Genomic DNA, 13881 nt, shown 5'->3' with positions numbered 1-13881 from the left:
ATGGTGGTGACAGGCAGGAACGGAGTATTGTTCCGACGGCAGCAGGGGGCCGAGGGTCTCCCCCACCCCCACATGCACGTGCACCCCACCCCCCACACGCTCAAAAATACACACCATTTCCCTGAAGGTTAAGTTTGTCTGTGAGTTATAGACAACTCCAGATAACAATGGTTTAAACAAAAGAGACATTGATTTCTCTCTCTTGTAAGTCGGCACAGGCAGTCCAGGGCTCGCACAACAGTTCTACCTTCCTCGGGGACTCAGGCTCTTTTGCTTTTCCTGCTCTGCCATCCCCAACACGTGGTTCCTACTTCATGGTCCAGAATGGCTGCTTGAGTTCCGGCCATCATGTTCACGTTCCAACAACAGGAAGGACGAGGGGGTGACACGGGGCCCGCCCGTGCTTGTTAAGGCAGCTTTTGCGAGGTTGCGCGCGTTGCTCTCCCTTATACCCCAGTGGCCAGATTGGGGTCACGTGATCATACCTGGCCGTGGGGAAAATGTCGTTCGTCTGGGTGGCCGTGTGTTCAGTTAATACGCTCCGCGAGGCAGTCTGAGCTGCTCACCTACGTGGTTTGACTCTCTCTCTCTCTCTCTCCCCCTCCCCCTCACCTCCCACCCCGGCCTGGCTGGCAGCGGGCACTGGTCCGGGGGGCAACTGCACGGGCTGCGTCATCTGCTCCGAGGAGAATGGCTGTTCCACGTGCCAGCAGAGGTTGTTCCTGTTCATCCGCCGGGAAGGTATCCGCCAGTACGGCAAGTGTGTGCATGACTGTCCCTCTGGCTACTTCGGCGTCCGCGGCCAGGAGTTCAACAGGTGCAAAAGTACGTGGTTCCTCCCTTGTCCTGTGCTCGTGCTGGGCCCCTGAGGCCTCCGGCCCATATCCACCTCCCCCCACCGCGACACGGCCCCACCCCCCCAACCCTAACCCCCCCCCCCCCCCCCCCATACACACACAGACACACGGCCACAGGGCAAGTGGTTTGTGCCTGAGCCCAGACTCTGGGATTTCAGGCGGGGTTTCGGGCTGACTCCGAAGCCGCAAGCAAGTCAGTGTCCTGTCTGGTCTCAGCGCTAAGGGGGCAGGGAACCTTCGCCTCCACCCTATGCGCTGTGTGGCCTTGGGCGTGTTACCTCGCGCCCTCTGGACCTAGCTCAAACGAGAAAAGGAGTCCTAAGTCCTGACTCTGCTTTGCATGGCGACCCGGGACAAACCATGGCCATCTTCGAGCTTTGATGGAAATGGGGCAGAAAGTCCGCACTCCCAGCCTAGATTTGCTATGTGACGACATCAGACGAGCCGCTTGCCCTCTCCGAGGGCAGCCGCCCTCACCGCGGTGACCTTGGCTCTGTTGCAGAGTGTGGGGCCACGTGTGAGAGCTGCTTCAGCCAGGACTTCTGCATCCGGTGCAAGCGGCGGTTTTACCTGTACAAGGGGAAGTGTCTGCCCACCTGCCCGCTGGGCACCGCGGCCCAGCCCAGCACGCGGGAGTGCCAGGGTGAGTGGGGGCCTCCTCGCCCCGCCTGCTTCCCTGCAGGGCCCGGTGCCGGGCGGGGCGTCAGGAGAGCCGGAAGAACCTTAAGAGAATGTCGCGTGGTGATTGGAGGCCCAACAGGTGACGTCAGGCACACAGAGGGAGCCTCCAGTACCCTCACTGTGACTTGCCGTTATTACCGACAGCGGCTTCGCTGTCCTTGCCAGGGGGAGGCAGCAGAGGTCACGAGAAGAGTACTGCCGAGGAATAAGCCCCGGGTTCACATCCTTTTCACTTCTCCCCTTCGCCCCTCCCTGAGCCTGGCTAACCTACCCACCCCTACTTCAAGCTTCAGGTCAGGAGTCACCTCCTCCAGGAAGTCTTCCAGCTCCCCCCAGGCCCCTGGGGCCCATGCCTCCTCTGGGCTCCGGCACCTGCCTGTGCTTCCTCCCGTTACCGCAGGAGCACCCTGCCCTTCCCGCCCGACTTTTCTAGGCGGTGAACTCTGGGAGGCAGAGCCAGTGCTGCCACTCAGCCCCTAGCACAGCATGAGGCACACAGTAGGTGCTCAGTCCCTGCTGGTCAAATCAACACATCTAACAAAAGGACCGTTGTTCTCAGGCCTGGAGACCTGGCTTCTGGGCCCGATTGGGTCTGAAACGCTTACAGTGTTCTGATGTTGAACCCCCTTCTCTGTTCCTTTAGCGGGCCCCTTACCTACTCAAGGCCTCAGTGGCCTCATCTGCAAAATGGGGGTATCCCATAGCTGCCCTGTTCTTTGCCTACTTCTCAGGGGCTCTTAAAAGAATCAAATGTGAACAAATATATAATATATATATTTATATATATTTATGATGTATATATATTTATACGTATTTATAATGTATATGTTTATATTTATAAGTAAATATAAATATATAAATATATACTTATAAATATATATTTATATTAATAAATATATATTTATATACATTTATAATATATATTTATAATATATTTCTATTATATGTTTTTATATTTTATATATTTATATATTTATATTTATTATAGAAATATATAAATATATTATAAATATATAAAATATAAAAAATACATATGTTCACATTTGATTCATATATATACGATATGATTTGATATATATGTACATATATATATATGGGTTTTTTTAAAGTTGTTTCCTACTGAGAACGTTCATGTCCCATCACCTCATTTTCCCTCACAACAGCACTGCACGGCTTCCACCTTCCACAGCCCATCAAAGGCACATGATCAAGGTCGAAGCAGTGTCTCTGCCCTGAGGGCCTCCCAGCAGACCTTCTGGCCTCTTCGCCTGGCCCTCCTCCTCCCAGCCTTCACCCTGCCCCTGCTCTAGCTGCCATCCCTCAGACACGGTCTGCCAGGCCCCCAGGGCTGTGCACACCTACCCTCATGGCGCTTCCTTCCGGTTCCACTGGATCACCTCCTCTCCCTTTAGCCCCTCTGTCATCTCCTGGGGGAAGTCTTCCCCTCTAAAGCCAGTGGTCACCCCCCACCCCCTTCCCCCCCGCCGCATCTGGCCTGGGCATGCTTTAGTCTAGCGCCCATCCCGGGCTCTCATAAATAGATATTTAAGTGTCTCCCCTCTGCTCCTTGTGAGAGCTTGCAAACCCCTTGCATGTGGAGACGGCGTTCGGGGAACGGGACCCCTCAGACCCTGCCCTTGGATCTGAAGGACACTCACTGCCAGCTGACCAGAACTGTCTATCTGTCTGTCTGTCTGTCTCCACCCAACAGAAGAATGTGAGCTGGGCCCCTGGGGCAGCTGGAGCCCCTGCATGCACAACGGGAAGACCTGTGGCTCGGCCTGGGGCCTGGAGACCCGGGTGCGGGAGGCCGGCCGGGCCGGGAGGGACGAGGCAGACACCTGCCAGGTGCTGTCCGAGTCACGGAAATGTCCCATCCAGAGGCCCTGCCCAGCAGGTGAGCACCAGGCCGGCATTCGGGGCTGCAGTGGGCAGGGCCCACGGGGGACTTTGAGCAGCTGGGGACATCGCCTGCCCAAAAGTCCAAGAGTAGCCATGCCTTCCCATGGGCTAAGCATCGCCCGCCCTGGTGTCCTTCCTGGCTGGGGTCAGTCCCAGCTATTAAAGCCACTGACTTAAAGAGAAGAGAGGCCGCGGAGGGTGGTAGGTACGACGTGAACAGTGAGTAGCAATAATGCGCAGGGGGCCAGCATTAACTGTGCATCTGCTATTGCCGTGGGCAGTGTGCTAATTCTCCACCTTCGGGTCATTTAATCTGCACCATGATGTGGAATCGTTACCATCCCCCTTCAACAGATGAGGAGATCGGGGCCCAGAGAGGTTGTCACTTGCCTCAGGGTCATGCAGCTAGGAAAGTGTGGACCTGGGATCCAAACGTAGGTCTGTGTGCAAAGAGGAATCTAGAGTCACGCTTCAGTGTAAGGAACCCGGAGCCAGGTCACGGGGGCGGGGGGGGGGGGCACACAGCTGGCATGTGGTGGGGCCAGGACTCGAGCCCAGGGACGCGCCTGGTTTCAGGAGCACTTGTAGTCTGGGTTGGGAGTGCAGACAGCAGAGCTGGGCGGCCGGGGACGGAGGGTGAGGTTGAGAGGGGACTGGGGAAACTAAGACCCCAGGCCCCCAAAAACACCCACGCGGACAGACGGAAAGTTCTCTACAGCACCTGTCACGGCACATGATTGCTGGTGGTGATTGGCAATGGAGGGACAGAGAGAGAGGAAGTGTCTTCCCATAGGTGATGATGATGATGATGATGATGATGAATGAAGAATGAATGACAGCAGCAAACATTCATGCGCTGGGCCCTGTGGTCAGTGCTCTGTAAACCGATGCCTTTCGTCCTCACGACAACCCTACTGTGAGCTATTTGCATCCTCCGGGGCTCAGCTCAAAGTCCCCTCCGCAGAGAGGCCCTCCACGACTGCCCCTGCCGAGAGACACCACCCGTGTCTGGGACCGCCATCCCGTGGTGTCACAGCGCTTACTTCCTCCCAAAATGATGGTGCACACTCTTGTGCTGCCTTGTTTAGTGTCTGTCTTCCTTACTAGAATGCGATCCCCGGTGAAAGCCGAGTCTTTGTCCGCCTTGTTCACGGCTGCCTCTCCAGGGCCTAGAACAGGGCCTGGCACACAGTAGGTGCTCAGTTAACATTTGTTGAGGAGTGGATGGGTGGGTGGATGGGAGGAAGGTGGGCCCATATCAGGCAGGCAGAGGGAAGGGCTGGGGACCCCACACCACTCACCCCAGCCTCCTACCTTCAAAGCTGGCACAGCCACTCAGGCAGTGGCCACCCTTCATCCCCCAGATGCTTATGTCATTTCAGCTGACACAGCCAGCCCCGGAGTTTAGAGTGGGAGCCTGGCCTAAGCAACCCCTAAGGGTTCAGGAGTGGGTGAAGGGAGGCCCAGAGGTGGACAGCCTCATCTAAGAGGATGACCCAGGATCTGCCCTGAGGGGTGAGTGGAGGCAGGAAGGCTGGGGGGAGAAGGTGTGGTCTTTTCCTCCACGTGAGCCGGGAGCCACTTGAAAGTGACACCAGGAAGTCCAACCCAGACTATGTCACCAGCCAAGCAAGGTCCCTGTTGGGCCCCAGTCACTTTATCTGAGTAATGGGACGAATCAGATGTTTGTGCCAGAAACTCATCCCTGCCGCAGGGTTGGGGGACTGGGGGTACAGTGGGGTCAAGGTTCCCAGGTAGGTCTGGGGTTTGCAGGCCAGGCCACCCCTCCCCACAGCACGGACTGTCATATGGGGGCGGTGGGGCCGCGCCTGCTCCCACACCTGCGGGACGTGGCTGCATGGAGGGGTGCTGGCTGAATGCTACTGTCCTCGTCGTCTGAGGCCAGAGCTGGGGCCCCGAAGGTGAGTCGGGGAGCTGGTGCCGGGACCCGGGCAAAAGGTATGGAGTCTCCAGCTTGGAGCCTTGTAAACTGCGAAGTGAGTGCCCCCAGGAGGGTCACAGGCAACCCCCCGCGAGGCCACCCTAAGTCCTGACTGGCCCCCTCGCCCCATGCGAACCTCTGGGCCTGGCCAGGCCAGATGCCCAGCATGGTGGGGGCGGGGGTGCCCTCAGCCAGTCAGTGCCCCTCCTCACCCGCTAGGGAAGTGGGAGCAGTGCTCCATGTCGGGTAGGTTCCCCCGCAGTCCACACTCCAAAGTGGAGTGATGGTAAGGTCAGCACCCAAAGGTGGTTCTGATCCCCGCTCCGGGGGAGTGGGGGGCCCGCCCTCATCTGGCAGGATGGAGGGGCCTCCCGGGGCCCCGAATGGCCTCGGAAACAACACCCTGTGCTCTCGGTGCAGAGAAGAGCCCCAGCCAGAAGAAGGGCCGGAGAGACGGGCGCCCGCGCAAGGACAGGAGGCTGGACCGCACGCTGGACGTGAGGCCCCGCCAGCCGGCCGCCTGAGGAGCCCCAGAGCTGCAGCCCCCAGCGCCCCGCGCCTCCCATTCCAGCCCTTTCCACCGCGGTTGCTGCTGCTGCTTTGTCCTTGCCTCTCCCCACCCTCTGTCCCTGTGTCCTTCCACCTTTCCTGTTTCTCTTTCTGATACTCCTTCATCTCTCTTCCTCTCCTCCCTCCCTCTAATCCTCTCCCTTCTTACTCATTTCCCTTTTATCTACCTGCCTTTCTTTTCCTTTTCTGCTGCTTTCCTTCCTGTTCTTCACCGTGCCCTCTGTGTCTCTTCTCTCTCTCCCTCTCTCTCTCTCTCACACACACGCACGCACACGCACACACACTTTGAGAGACCGACCGTCTGTGCCTTGCTCCCCAGATGCTCTATCTACTTCTTAAAGAAAGCAAACCACTTTTTCTAGGCCTTACCCTGACCTTGTCCTGACCCTTTCTAGGCCTTACCCTGGCCAGCTTCGCAGAGAAGGGGTTTCCAAGGGCAGGGCCCAGGTCGCAGTACAGGCAGGCTGCTTGTGTCCGGACAGCCCCGCTTCTGCTCCAGAGGAGACCCCAGAACCCAGGGCTGTGAGTGCCCCCTGCTCAGGCCAACCCCTGGAGGCCATTTCCACGGCCCTTGGTCACCAGCTCGCATAGGAAGCCCCAGAAGAGGCCATCAAAGCTGAAAGGAATTTTGAGATTATCCAGGCGGCTCTGTTCCCCACCCTGGAGCCCCCTGTTGTACTCATGGGGAAACTGAGGCCCAAGAAGGGACTTGCCCAAGGTCACCCAGGGAACCCAGGTGCTAGACTTTTTACTTACTGGCTGCCCTGCAGGGCACAACTCTGGGGGCCTTTGGAGAGGAGATGAAGGAAGGAGCAAGGGAAGGGGCAGGAGCGAGGGAAGATTCTCCACTCCCCCACGCCACCACTGAACCCTGCGCACTCATACTTCACTGTGACAACCTCACACACCCGGCAGGAAGAACATTGGCGGGGGGGGCGGGGGGTCTCCAGTTAGACCTAGCTGAGAAGTGGGTTTGTTCTCACTGCCTGTCATTCCACCATCATGGTACCAACCTCCTCCTCCTTGGCCTCCCGGATTCTCCAGAAGGGGGGCTCCCAGCTTGCCCTGGCATTACCTGCTGGCCTGAACTGAGAAGGTCCAGCAGCTAGGAGCTTTGAGGGTCTGGGGTGGCCTGGGGACGGGGTGTGTGCAGGCTGGAAGAGAGGCTGAAAGGGACAAAGTAGCACTCCCCCACCCCACAAGAGTGTCCACCTGCAGGCTTCCCTCTGCCTGGCACACGCTCTGAACACCCCCCCCCCCCCCAAGGCCCGCCCTCACTCCTAGCTCCCCTCCTCCTCCCTGAGGACAGCCACAGCCCTTCCTTGCCTGGCCAGACTACCAGCTTCTCTTCTGCAAAGTTTGTGCCTTTGACATGCTCTATTGTCATTGTTTCAAGATCCCGACTTTTTTTTTTTTTTTTTTTTTTTAATAAAGAGAAAAGAAAAAAGAAATTTGCAAGTGCTTCTTGGGCATCAGGCGGGTGTTACAAAACCATGATGCTGATGAGTTTGGAGTAGCCGAATCTAAACCATGTGGGGCGGTCTTCCCTGGAATGCACAGAGGGCCTGGGTGTGTGGGGGACGGAGGGGGGGCTGAAAGGAGAGAAGGGGCCCACAGTCCCCCAGGCTCCTCTCAAGAAGGAGGCTTAGCCACAGACAGAAGACAGTAGCACTGTCGGCTCCCACCCCCAGCACCTCTCGGCCCCATGAATCACAGGAGGGGCCGAGGAGGCCCAGGAGGCACGACCATCCTAAGGAGCCATCTCAATCCCCTGGGCTGCTGGTGAGAGTGGCTTTAGCACTGGGGGCCCAGGTTCAAGTCCCAGCCTGCCACCAGCCGTCCGTGGGCTTTAGGCCAAGTCATTTTTTCTTTCTGGGCCTCAGCCCCACCCCCACCCCCACCCAATCTGATGGATGCTGAGGGGGCCTGACCAGATAGAAGCCGTTGCCCCAATAGGAGTGGCCCAACAGCATCTTCTGGAGCGCTCTTTGTAAAAATTCAGATTCCAGGGCCGTACCCCAGGCCTACCAGTCTCCAACAAGTTCGGCGGCAGACAGTGGGAGCCAACGACCCCATTCCAGGACAAGCTCAGCCGAAAGGGTGGCTCTCGGGTGACTTAGAATCCCAGCTGCCATTTTGATTCTGAAAGCGGGGCTCAGCAACGTGGTTCTTCGGAGTCTCACATGTGTATCTCTCCTCTATACAGTTTTCTGGTGAGATTTGAATTCTAGGATGCCAGAGGCTATTCCGCAGAGAAAACAAGGCTTGGCCCGAGCGGAGGAGTTGCTGTTCAGCCCTCCGGAGCGCCCAGCTCCGCCACGCTGCACCGGCCACCCCCAGAGCCCGCTCCGCAGGCGGACTCCCCACCCGGGAGCTCACGGTGTCCCGGTTCCCTCGGACCCGCACCACGGCCCTGCCTGTCATTCCCACCTCCTGTCCCTAGAGGGCGCCGCCCAACCAGGAACAGCGCTGCAGGCGCACTTGCAGCCAGGCACTTTTTAGAAACAGGGGGACGCAAGGCTTTTCTCTTCTATAGGGCCAGTGGGCAGGAGGGCGGGGGGGGGGGGGGGGGTGGATGACAGGGGGAGGCCGCCTCCCGCCTCAGGCTGGACGACAACAGACAACAGTTGCAATGGTGAAACCATTCACAGCAGTGAAGGCCCAGGGCTCGGACCCTCCCTCGCATAGAGGGGACAGGGATTCATCCTACAGCGGTAATGGAGACTGTAGCAGTTCCTGACCTCCCGGCCTCCAGCCCCCAGGGACTCGGGGAGTTCTATTTCTCCCATGTTCACGTATGGGAGGATTTCAGACCATCCTGTGCGGCCCATCAGACTCAGGAAATGTGCATGCTTCTGAGAACAAAAGCAGCAGTAGTGACACTGACGATGAATGATCGGAATGTCTTAAACGTAATTAACACGACCCAGGGCTTTGGGGGCAGTATCTTCTTTCCTTTGCTTTTCTCTCTTCGATGTAGATCACCTTTCTGACTTCCTCCTGTGTGCGTGCCTTTCCGCGTCATCTCCTGCCGCTTCACAGCAGCCTGCAAGCTAACTTACAGAAGAGGAAACTGAGGCTCGAGTTAAAGTCGCTAAAAATTTACCAGTCTCACCTCGCCATCATTTCAGTAAATATGCACCAAGGCGCTGCTGTGTGCCTGGGACTGTGCTGGGTGCTGGTGATAAAGACCCAAGACCTTGTCCCTGGAGCTTTCCAGTCTGTACTCAAGTCAGTTACAATGGCGTGACAGGGCTGCACATCGCGCCACCCCCCCCCCCCCCACCAGGCGACAGGATCTGGGAGGAGGGACAGCAAATGCGTCTACACAGCCCAAGGAGCTCCTCCTCCAGCACCTCCTCCAGGGCCAGATGGACAGGCTGGGAACGGAAGCCGGACACGGGTCTGGAGGGGGCCCAGCTCCGGGAAACAGGCTGTGCAAATGCCTGGAGCAGAAGCTGTTCGTGGAGGTGCCGACCCCAGAATGTGCAAGCTTCCTAGGCCCCCGACCCTGGGATCCAAGGACTCAGCCCTGGGGTCTCTTGATTCTCCACCTTGCCCTCCAACTGCCAGCCTTCCCCATAGTCTTCCATTCAACTGGACACTCACCACCCACAAGGCCGAATAGATCAGCCAGCCAGACCCGGGACTGAAGAAGCCAGCTCGGAAGTGACTCCTGCAGCCCTTAGCTGCACAGGCTGCCTAGCTAAGGCCCCAGCGGAGAGAATCTGCCCTCTCTGAACTCCTGATCCTCAGGACGCACAAGCATAATAAAATGGTTGCTGCTTTCTGTGCCTGAGGTTTGGAAGCTTTGTTTTGCAGCAACAGACAACTGGAATGGGGGTGAAGAGGGGTGAGGCAGGGAAGAGCCTCGCAGGAAGGCCAGAAATTTCACCTGCGGGCCACTGACCAGCTCTGAGCCCTTAGGCAAGATCCTGTCCATCTCTCTGTGCCTCAGTTTCCTCCTCTGTAAAAGGGGACAAGAAGAGTATCTCTCATGGTGTCACTACAAGGTTTAAATAAGCTCCAATAATACATGGGAGTTTATACACGCAGTAAGTCCTCAATAAAGGTTTTTATTCCAATGCCTATTTCGTTTATTCATTCAACAACCATCTCCCAAGCACTAAGTCAGGGCCAGGAGCTGTGTCAGGCATTTACCATTAAAAACTTAAATTCATCCTCCAGCTCACCCTCGGAAGTAGCTTTTATTATTTATTTTTAATTTTTTTTTCATGTTTATTTAATTTTGAGAGAGAAGGACGGAGCAGGAGTCGGGGAGGGGCAGAGAGAGAGGGAGACACAGAATCGGAAACAGGCTCCAGGCTCCGAGCTGTCGGCACAGAGCCCGACGCGGGGCTCGAACTCACGAACCGTGAGATGGTGACCTGAGCCGAAGCTGGCGCTTAACCGAATGAGCCACCCGGGCGCCCCAGGTAGATTTTATTATTATCCCTACTTTTTGTACGCGAGAAATCCAAGGCTCAGAAAGGAAGTAATGGAGTGGGAACTCAAAACCTCGCCTTCCACCAGGTGGCCACTTCCTGCGGGGCGCCAATGGGGTGCGCCCCACTCAGCCCAGGAAGAGGAGTGTCACGAAAGAGATGCGTCCAGATCTCCACTGCTCTTCTGGGCAGTATTGCTCCTGTAACAGCAAAAAAGCCTCATCTGGAAAAGGGACTCCAAATGGCTCTTACACACATGCCAGAAGAGATGGCCAGCTTCGTTCAAATGAAATGACAATAAAATCACCCAGAGCTATCATTTGGGACCTATCTGATTGGCAAAGGGCCGGAATGGGAAGCCGCAGGGCTTGGCCAGGCTGTGGGTGAGCCCGCGCTCTCTCCTGCCTTCCTAGGGGGAGGGACATGGCCCAGCCACTATGGAAGATGAGTTGATGACATCTATCAGAATGACAATGCACTCCTCCCCTGACTCAGCGGCGACCCACTTCCAAGGATGTGTAAAAACACAAGCATACGTGCCTCACAGCTGTTCCCTGCGGCCTGCGTGTGATCACAAAAAACGGGACACAACCCAAACCTCTGTAGGAGACCCTCTTAAGGTATAATCGGCCAGCACTCAGTGGCACACCAGGCCGCTGAGAAAGGATCCCGAGGAAGTGTTTGATGTACTGACACAGGGCAATTGCCCACATGCATTATTAACGGACAAAAGCAAGTTGCAGAAGTTGCGTGGGGGCCGGGACTGGAGCAGGCGGAAGGAGACTGGCTTTTCTCTTTTGCTCCTTTGGATTTGCAAGACACGGGAATATACTACCAAGTCCCCAAAATGAAAATGAAACTAAAATACTTTGGAGACAGTCACACTAGGTAAATGGGTCTTTAAATCCCCTGAGTACACATTCACATGGCTTTGCATCAACTCCAAAATGAAGCTTTTTTTTTTTTTTCCAACAGGATCTCGGAGACACGGCCTTGAGCTCAAGGAGGGAGGCCCAGTGGGGTGTCCTCGCTGCCTGCCAAAGAGCAGGGGTGCGGCTTCCGGGGTGAGCCACTGCGCGGGGTCCCACAGCGTTCTTCCGCCTGTTCACGCAGGCGCTACGTCTACTCCCTACGCAAACCTAGCGCGAAGTTTTGCTGAGACGCTGTCCAGTAGTCTCCTTGACTCCAAATCGTATCTGTTCTGCAGCATAGATGTTCCTCCTCCAGGAAGCCTTACCTGATCCACTGTGTTTTCCCAGTCGAGCTCCCTTCCTCGTGTGACTCAGTCCTCCTCCCTCCTTCCACGCCCTTTGTTCGATACCTCGGGGAGGGGCCTGGGTGCTATAACTCTTGTGGCCATGAGAGGGCAGCATTGCCCAGGGAGCCCGCAGCACCAGGCTGGAGACCACCCTGCTGGCCCAGGGCTCACTGCAAAGCCCCACTGGGTGCCAGATCCCACTCTGCGCACTCTGCTTCCTTTAGCTCATTGGAGGAAGGCACCACCGTGGCTGCCTTCTGTCATCCCCATTTTGTCTTCTTCCCCCCCCCCTTTTTTTTAGACTGTGGGTGTCAAGAGAGTTGAGTTCTTCATTCTCCATCCGGGCAAGCCCCTCTTTTGCTTTATTGAATTTCGCTCTTTTTTTGTTGAATGTTTTTGTTTATTTTTGAGACAAGCTGGGGGGACAGGAACCGAAGCGGGCTCCATGCTGGCCGCAGAGGGCCCCGATGCGGGGCCCAAACTCACGAGTGGTGAGATCGTGACCTGAGCCGAAGTCAGATGCTTAGCGGACTGAGCCACCCAGGCGCCCCTATTTAATTTCTCTCTTGATGCCCCTACTCGTCTCTGCCCCCAACCCCCCCCCCCTCCGCACACCCACCCTCACTAACTCTGTGTTCTTTAATGTTCTTTAAGGTTTGCATGTTTTTATGTCCAGAAATGATTCGGGGGGCAGGGGTGGCTCAGTCAGTTAAGCGTCCAACTCTTGGTTTCGGCTCAGGTCATGACGTCACTGCTTTGTGGGTTCGAGCCCCACATCGGGCTCTTCGCTGGCAGTGGGGGGGGCAGACTTGGGGTTCTCTCTCTCTCTCCTCTCTCTCTGCCCCGTCCCCCACTTGCACTGTCTCTCTCTCAAAATAAATAAACGTATACTGTTTAAAAATTTAAAAAAAAATTGTTTTTAATTAAAAAAAAACTGTGTGTGTGTGCTACCGATTTCCTCCCGTCCCCTTCCCCCTCACCCACGCGGTGTTTCTTAGATCTAGCTCTCCTGCTCCTGCCCCCGCCGAGGCTCGCTTACCCTGACCTTAGACGCGACTGTCCACTGCTCCCTTCCTCCGACCGCGTCACGGTAATCACTGCCTCTTAGGGCCGCCTTCCTGGGCCTGCGGTAGAATTTCTCTGGGCTACTTACGCAGGGAGAGGGTGGCGGGGTCACTGGCATGCTCCTGCTTTAGGTCCAGCAGAACACAGAACTCCCGCCTCCCACACCCTTTTGCTAACCCCGGGAAGCCCCCTGGCTTTCTCGTTTTTTTTGCCAGCTCCGTGGGGGCACGTAAAGGAGGAGCGCTTTCGCTATTGAACTTAATTTCCTCCGGTGACCACTGAGAGCGTAGGAGCCTCGACTCACCCTTTTGTCTGCGATGTTCTCCCCCATTTTACTGTGACGCAACCGAGGCTGAGGCCGAGGTCCAGGTGGTAGGAGGTACAGCCCTCCCCTTGACCTGCCCCTCTGATGACAATGATGGGTTCGTTTTCTGCGGAGTTAATGACTTTGCCGGCTGGCTCTTTCGTGTTCTCAGGGCAGTGGCTTTGTTAACCAGACAACATGCAAGGGGGGGGGGGGGGAGGTGTGAGGACCTGGGAGCCTTCACAAAGGGGATTCAGGAAGGGTGAGCCTCATTGCTGGAGGCAATGGAGGAGCCTCAGGATGGCCAACCGGCCCAGTGACATTGGTGACCAGAGAAGAGGAAGCAGGAGGCCAGGAGACACCGGGAACAAGGTGACATCTCTACCCCTCATGGCCACAAGACCCTACCAAGTCGGCCCCTGCTCTGTCTTCTGTCCTGTCTTCCTTGCCCCCTCCAGCCACGCTGGCCTCATCTGTTCCTGAAATCTCCTTCTGGCCCCAGGTCCTTGGCACTTGCTATCCCTAACCCTCTGCCCAGAGTGCTCTCCCTGTCGATCTAGATCGCCACTGGCTGCTTCCTTCTCTTTCTCTTAGTTCCACAGAGGCCTTCCCTGACAATCTTATCTAAACAGTACAGGCCGCCCCAAGGCACTCGCTGCTTAGTCCCTGTTCAAATGTTTCTTCATAGCCCTTATGGTGATTTGAGATGATCTTGCTTGGAGATGAGGGTGATCCAGCTGTGATGTCTGTCACCCCATCAGTCTCCAGGGTGGATTGGGCAGATGGGACTGGCTAGGCCAGCGTCCCCTTCCTCCCTCACTGCTCCGTGTGTGTCCCTCTTGAAGCTGCAAGCTGGG

General features: G+C 56.4%; 1 protein-coding gene across 1 annotated transcript in view; it reads left to right on the top strand.

The window, feature by feature from the left end:
* The window catches only part of RSPO4 (R-spondin 4), a 36777-nt gene extending 29429 nt beyond the window's left edge, over window positions 1-7348 (top strand). The window contains exons 2-5 of the mRNA XM_047853334.1: window positions 637-825; window positions 1360-1500; window positions 3250-3435; window positions 5803-7348. Coding sequence (XP_047709290.1) covers window positions 637-825; window positions 1360-1500; window positions 3250-3435; window positions 5803-5906 — 620 coding nt within the window. The 3' untranslated portion in view covers window positions 5907-7348. The remainder of the gene's footprint in view (window positions 1-636; window positions 826-1359; window positions 1501-3249; window positions 3436-5802) is intronic.
* The last annotated feature ends 6533 nt before the right edge of the window (window positions 7349-13881 follow it).

Source organism: Prionailurus viverrinus, chromosome A3, assembly GCF_022837055.1.
Source record: "Prionailurus viverrinus isolate Anna chromosome A3, UM_Priviv_1.0, whole genome shotgun sequence".
Lineage (NCBI taxonomy): Eukaryota > Metazoa > Chordata > Mammalia > Carnivora > Felidae > Prionailurus > Prionailurus viverrinus.
The sequence above is the reverse complement of the archived record's forward strand: the minus strand, read 5'-3'. Positions and strand labels throughout refer to the sequence as shown.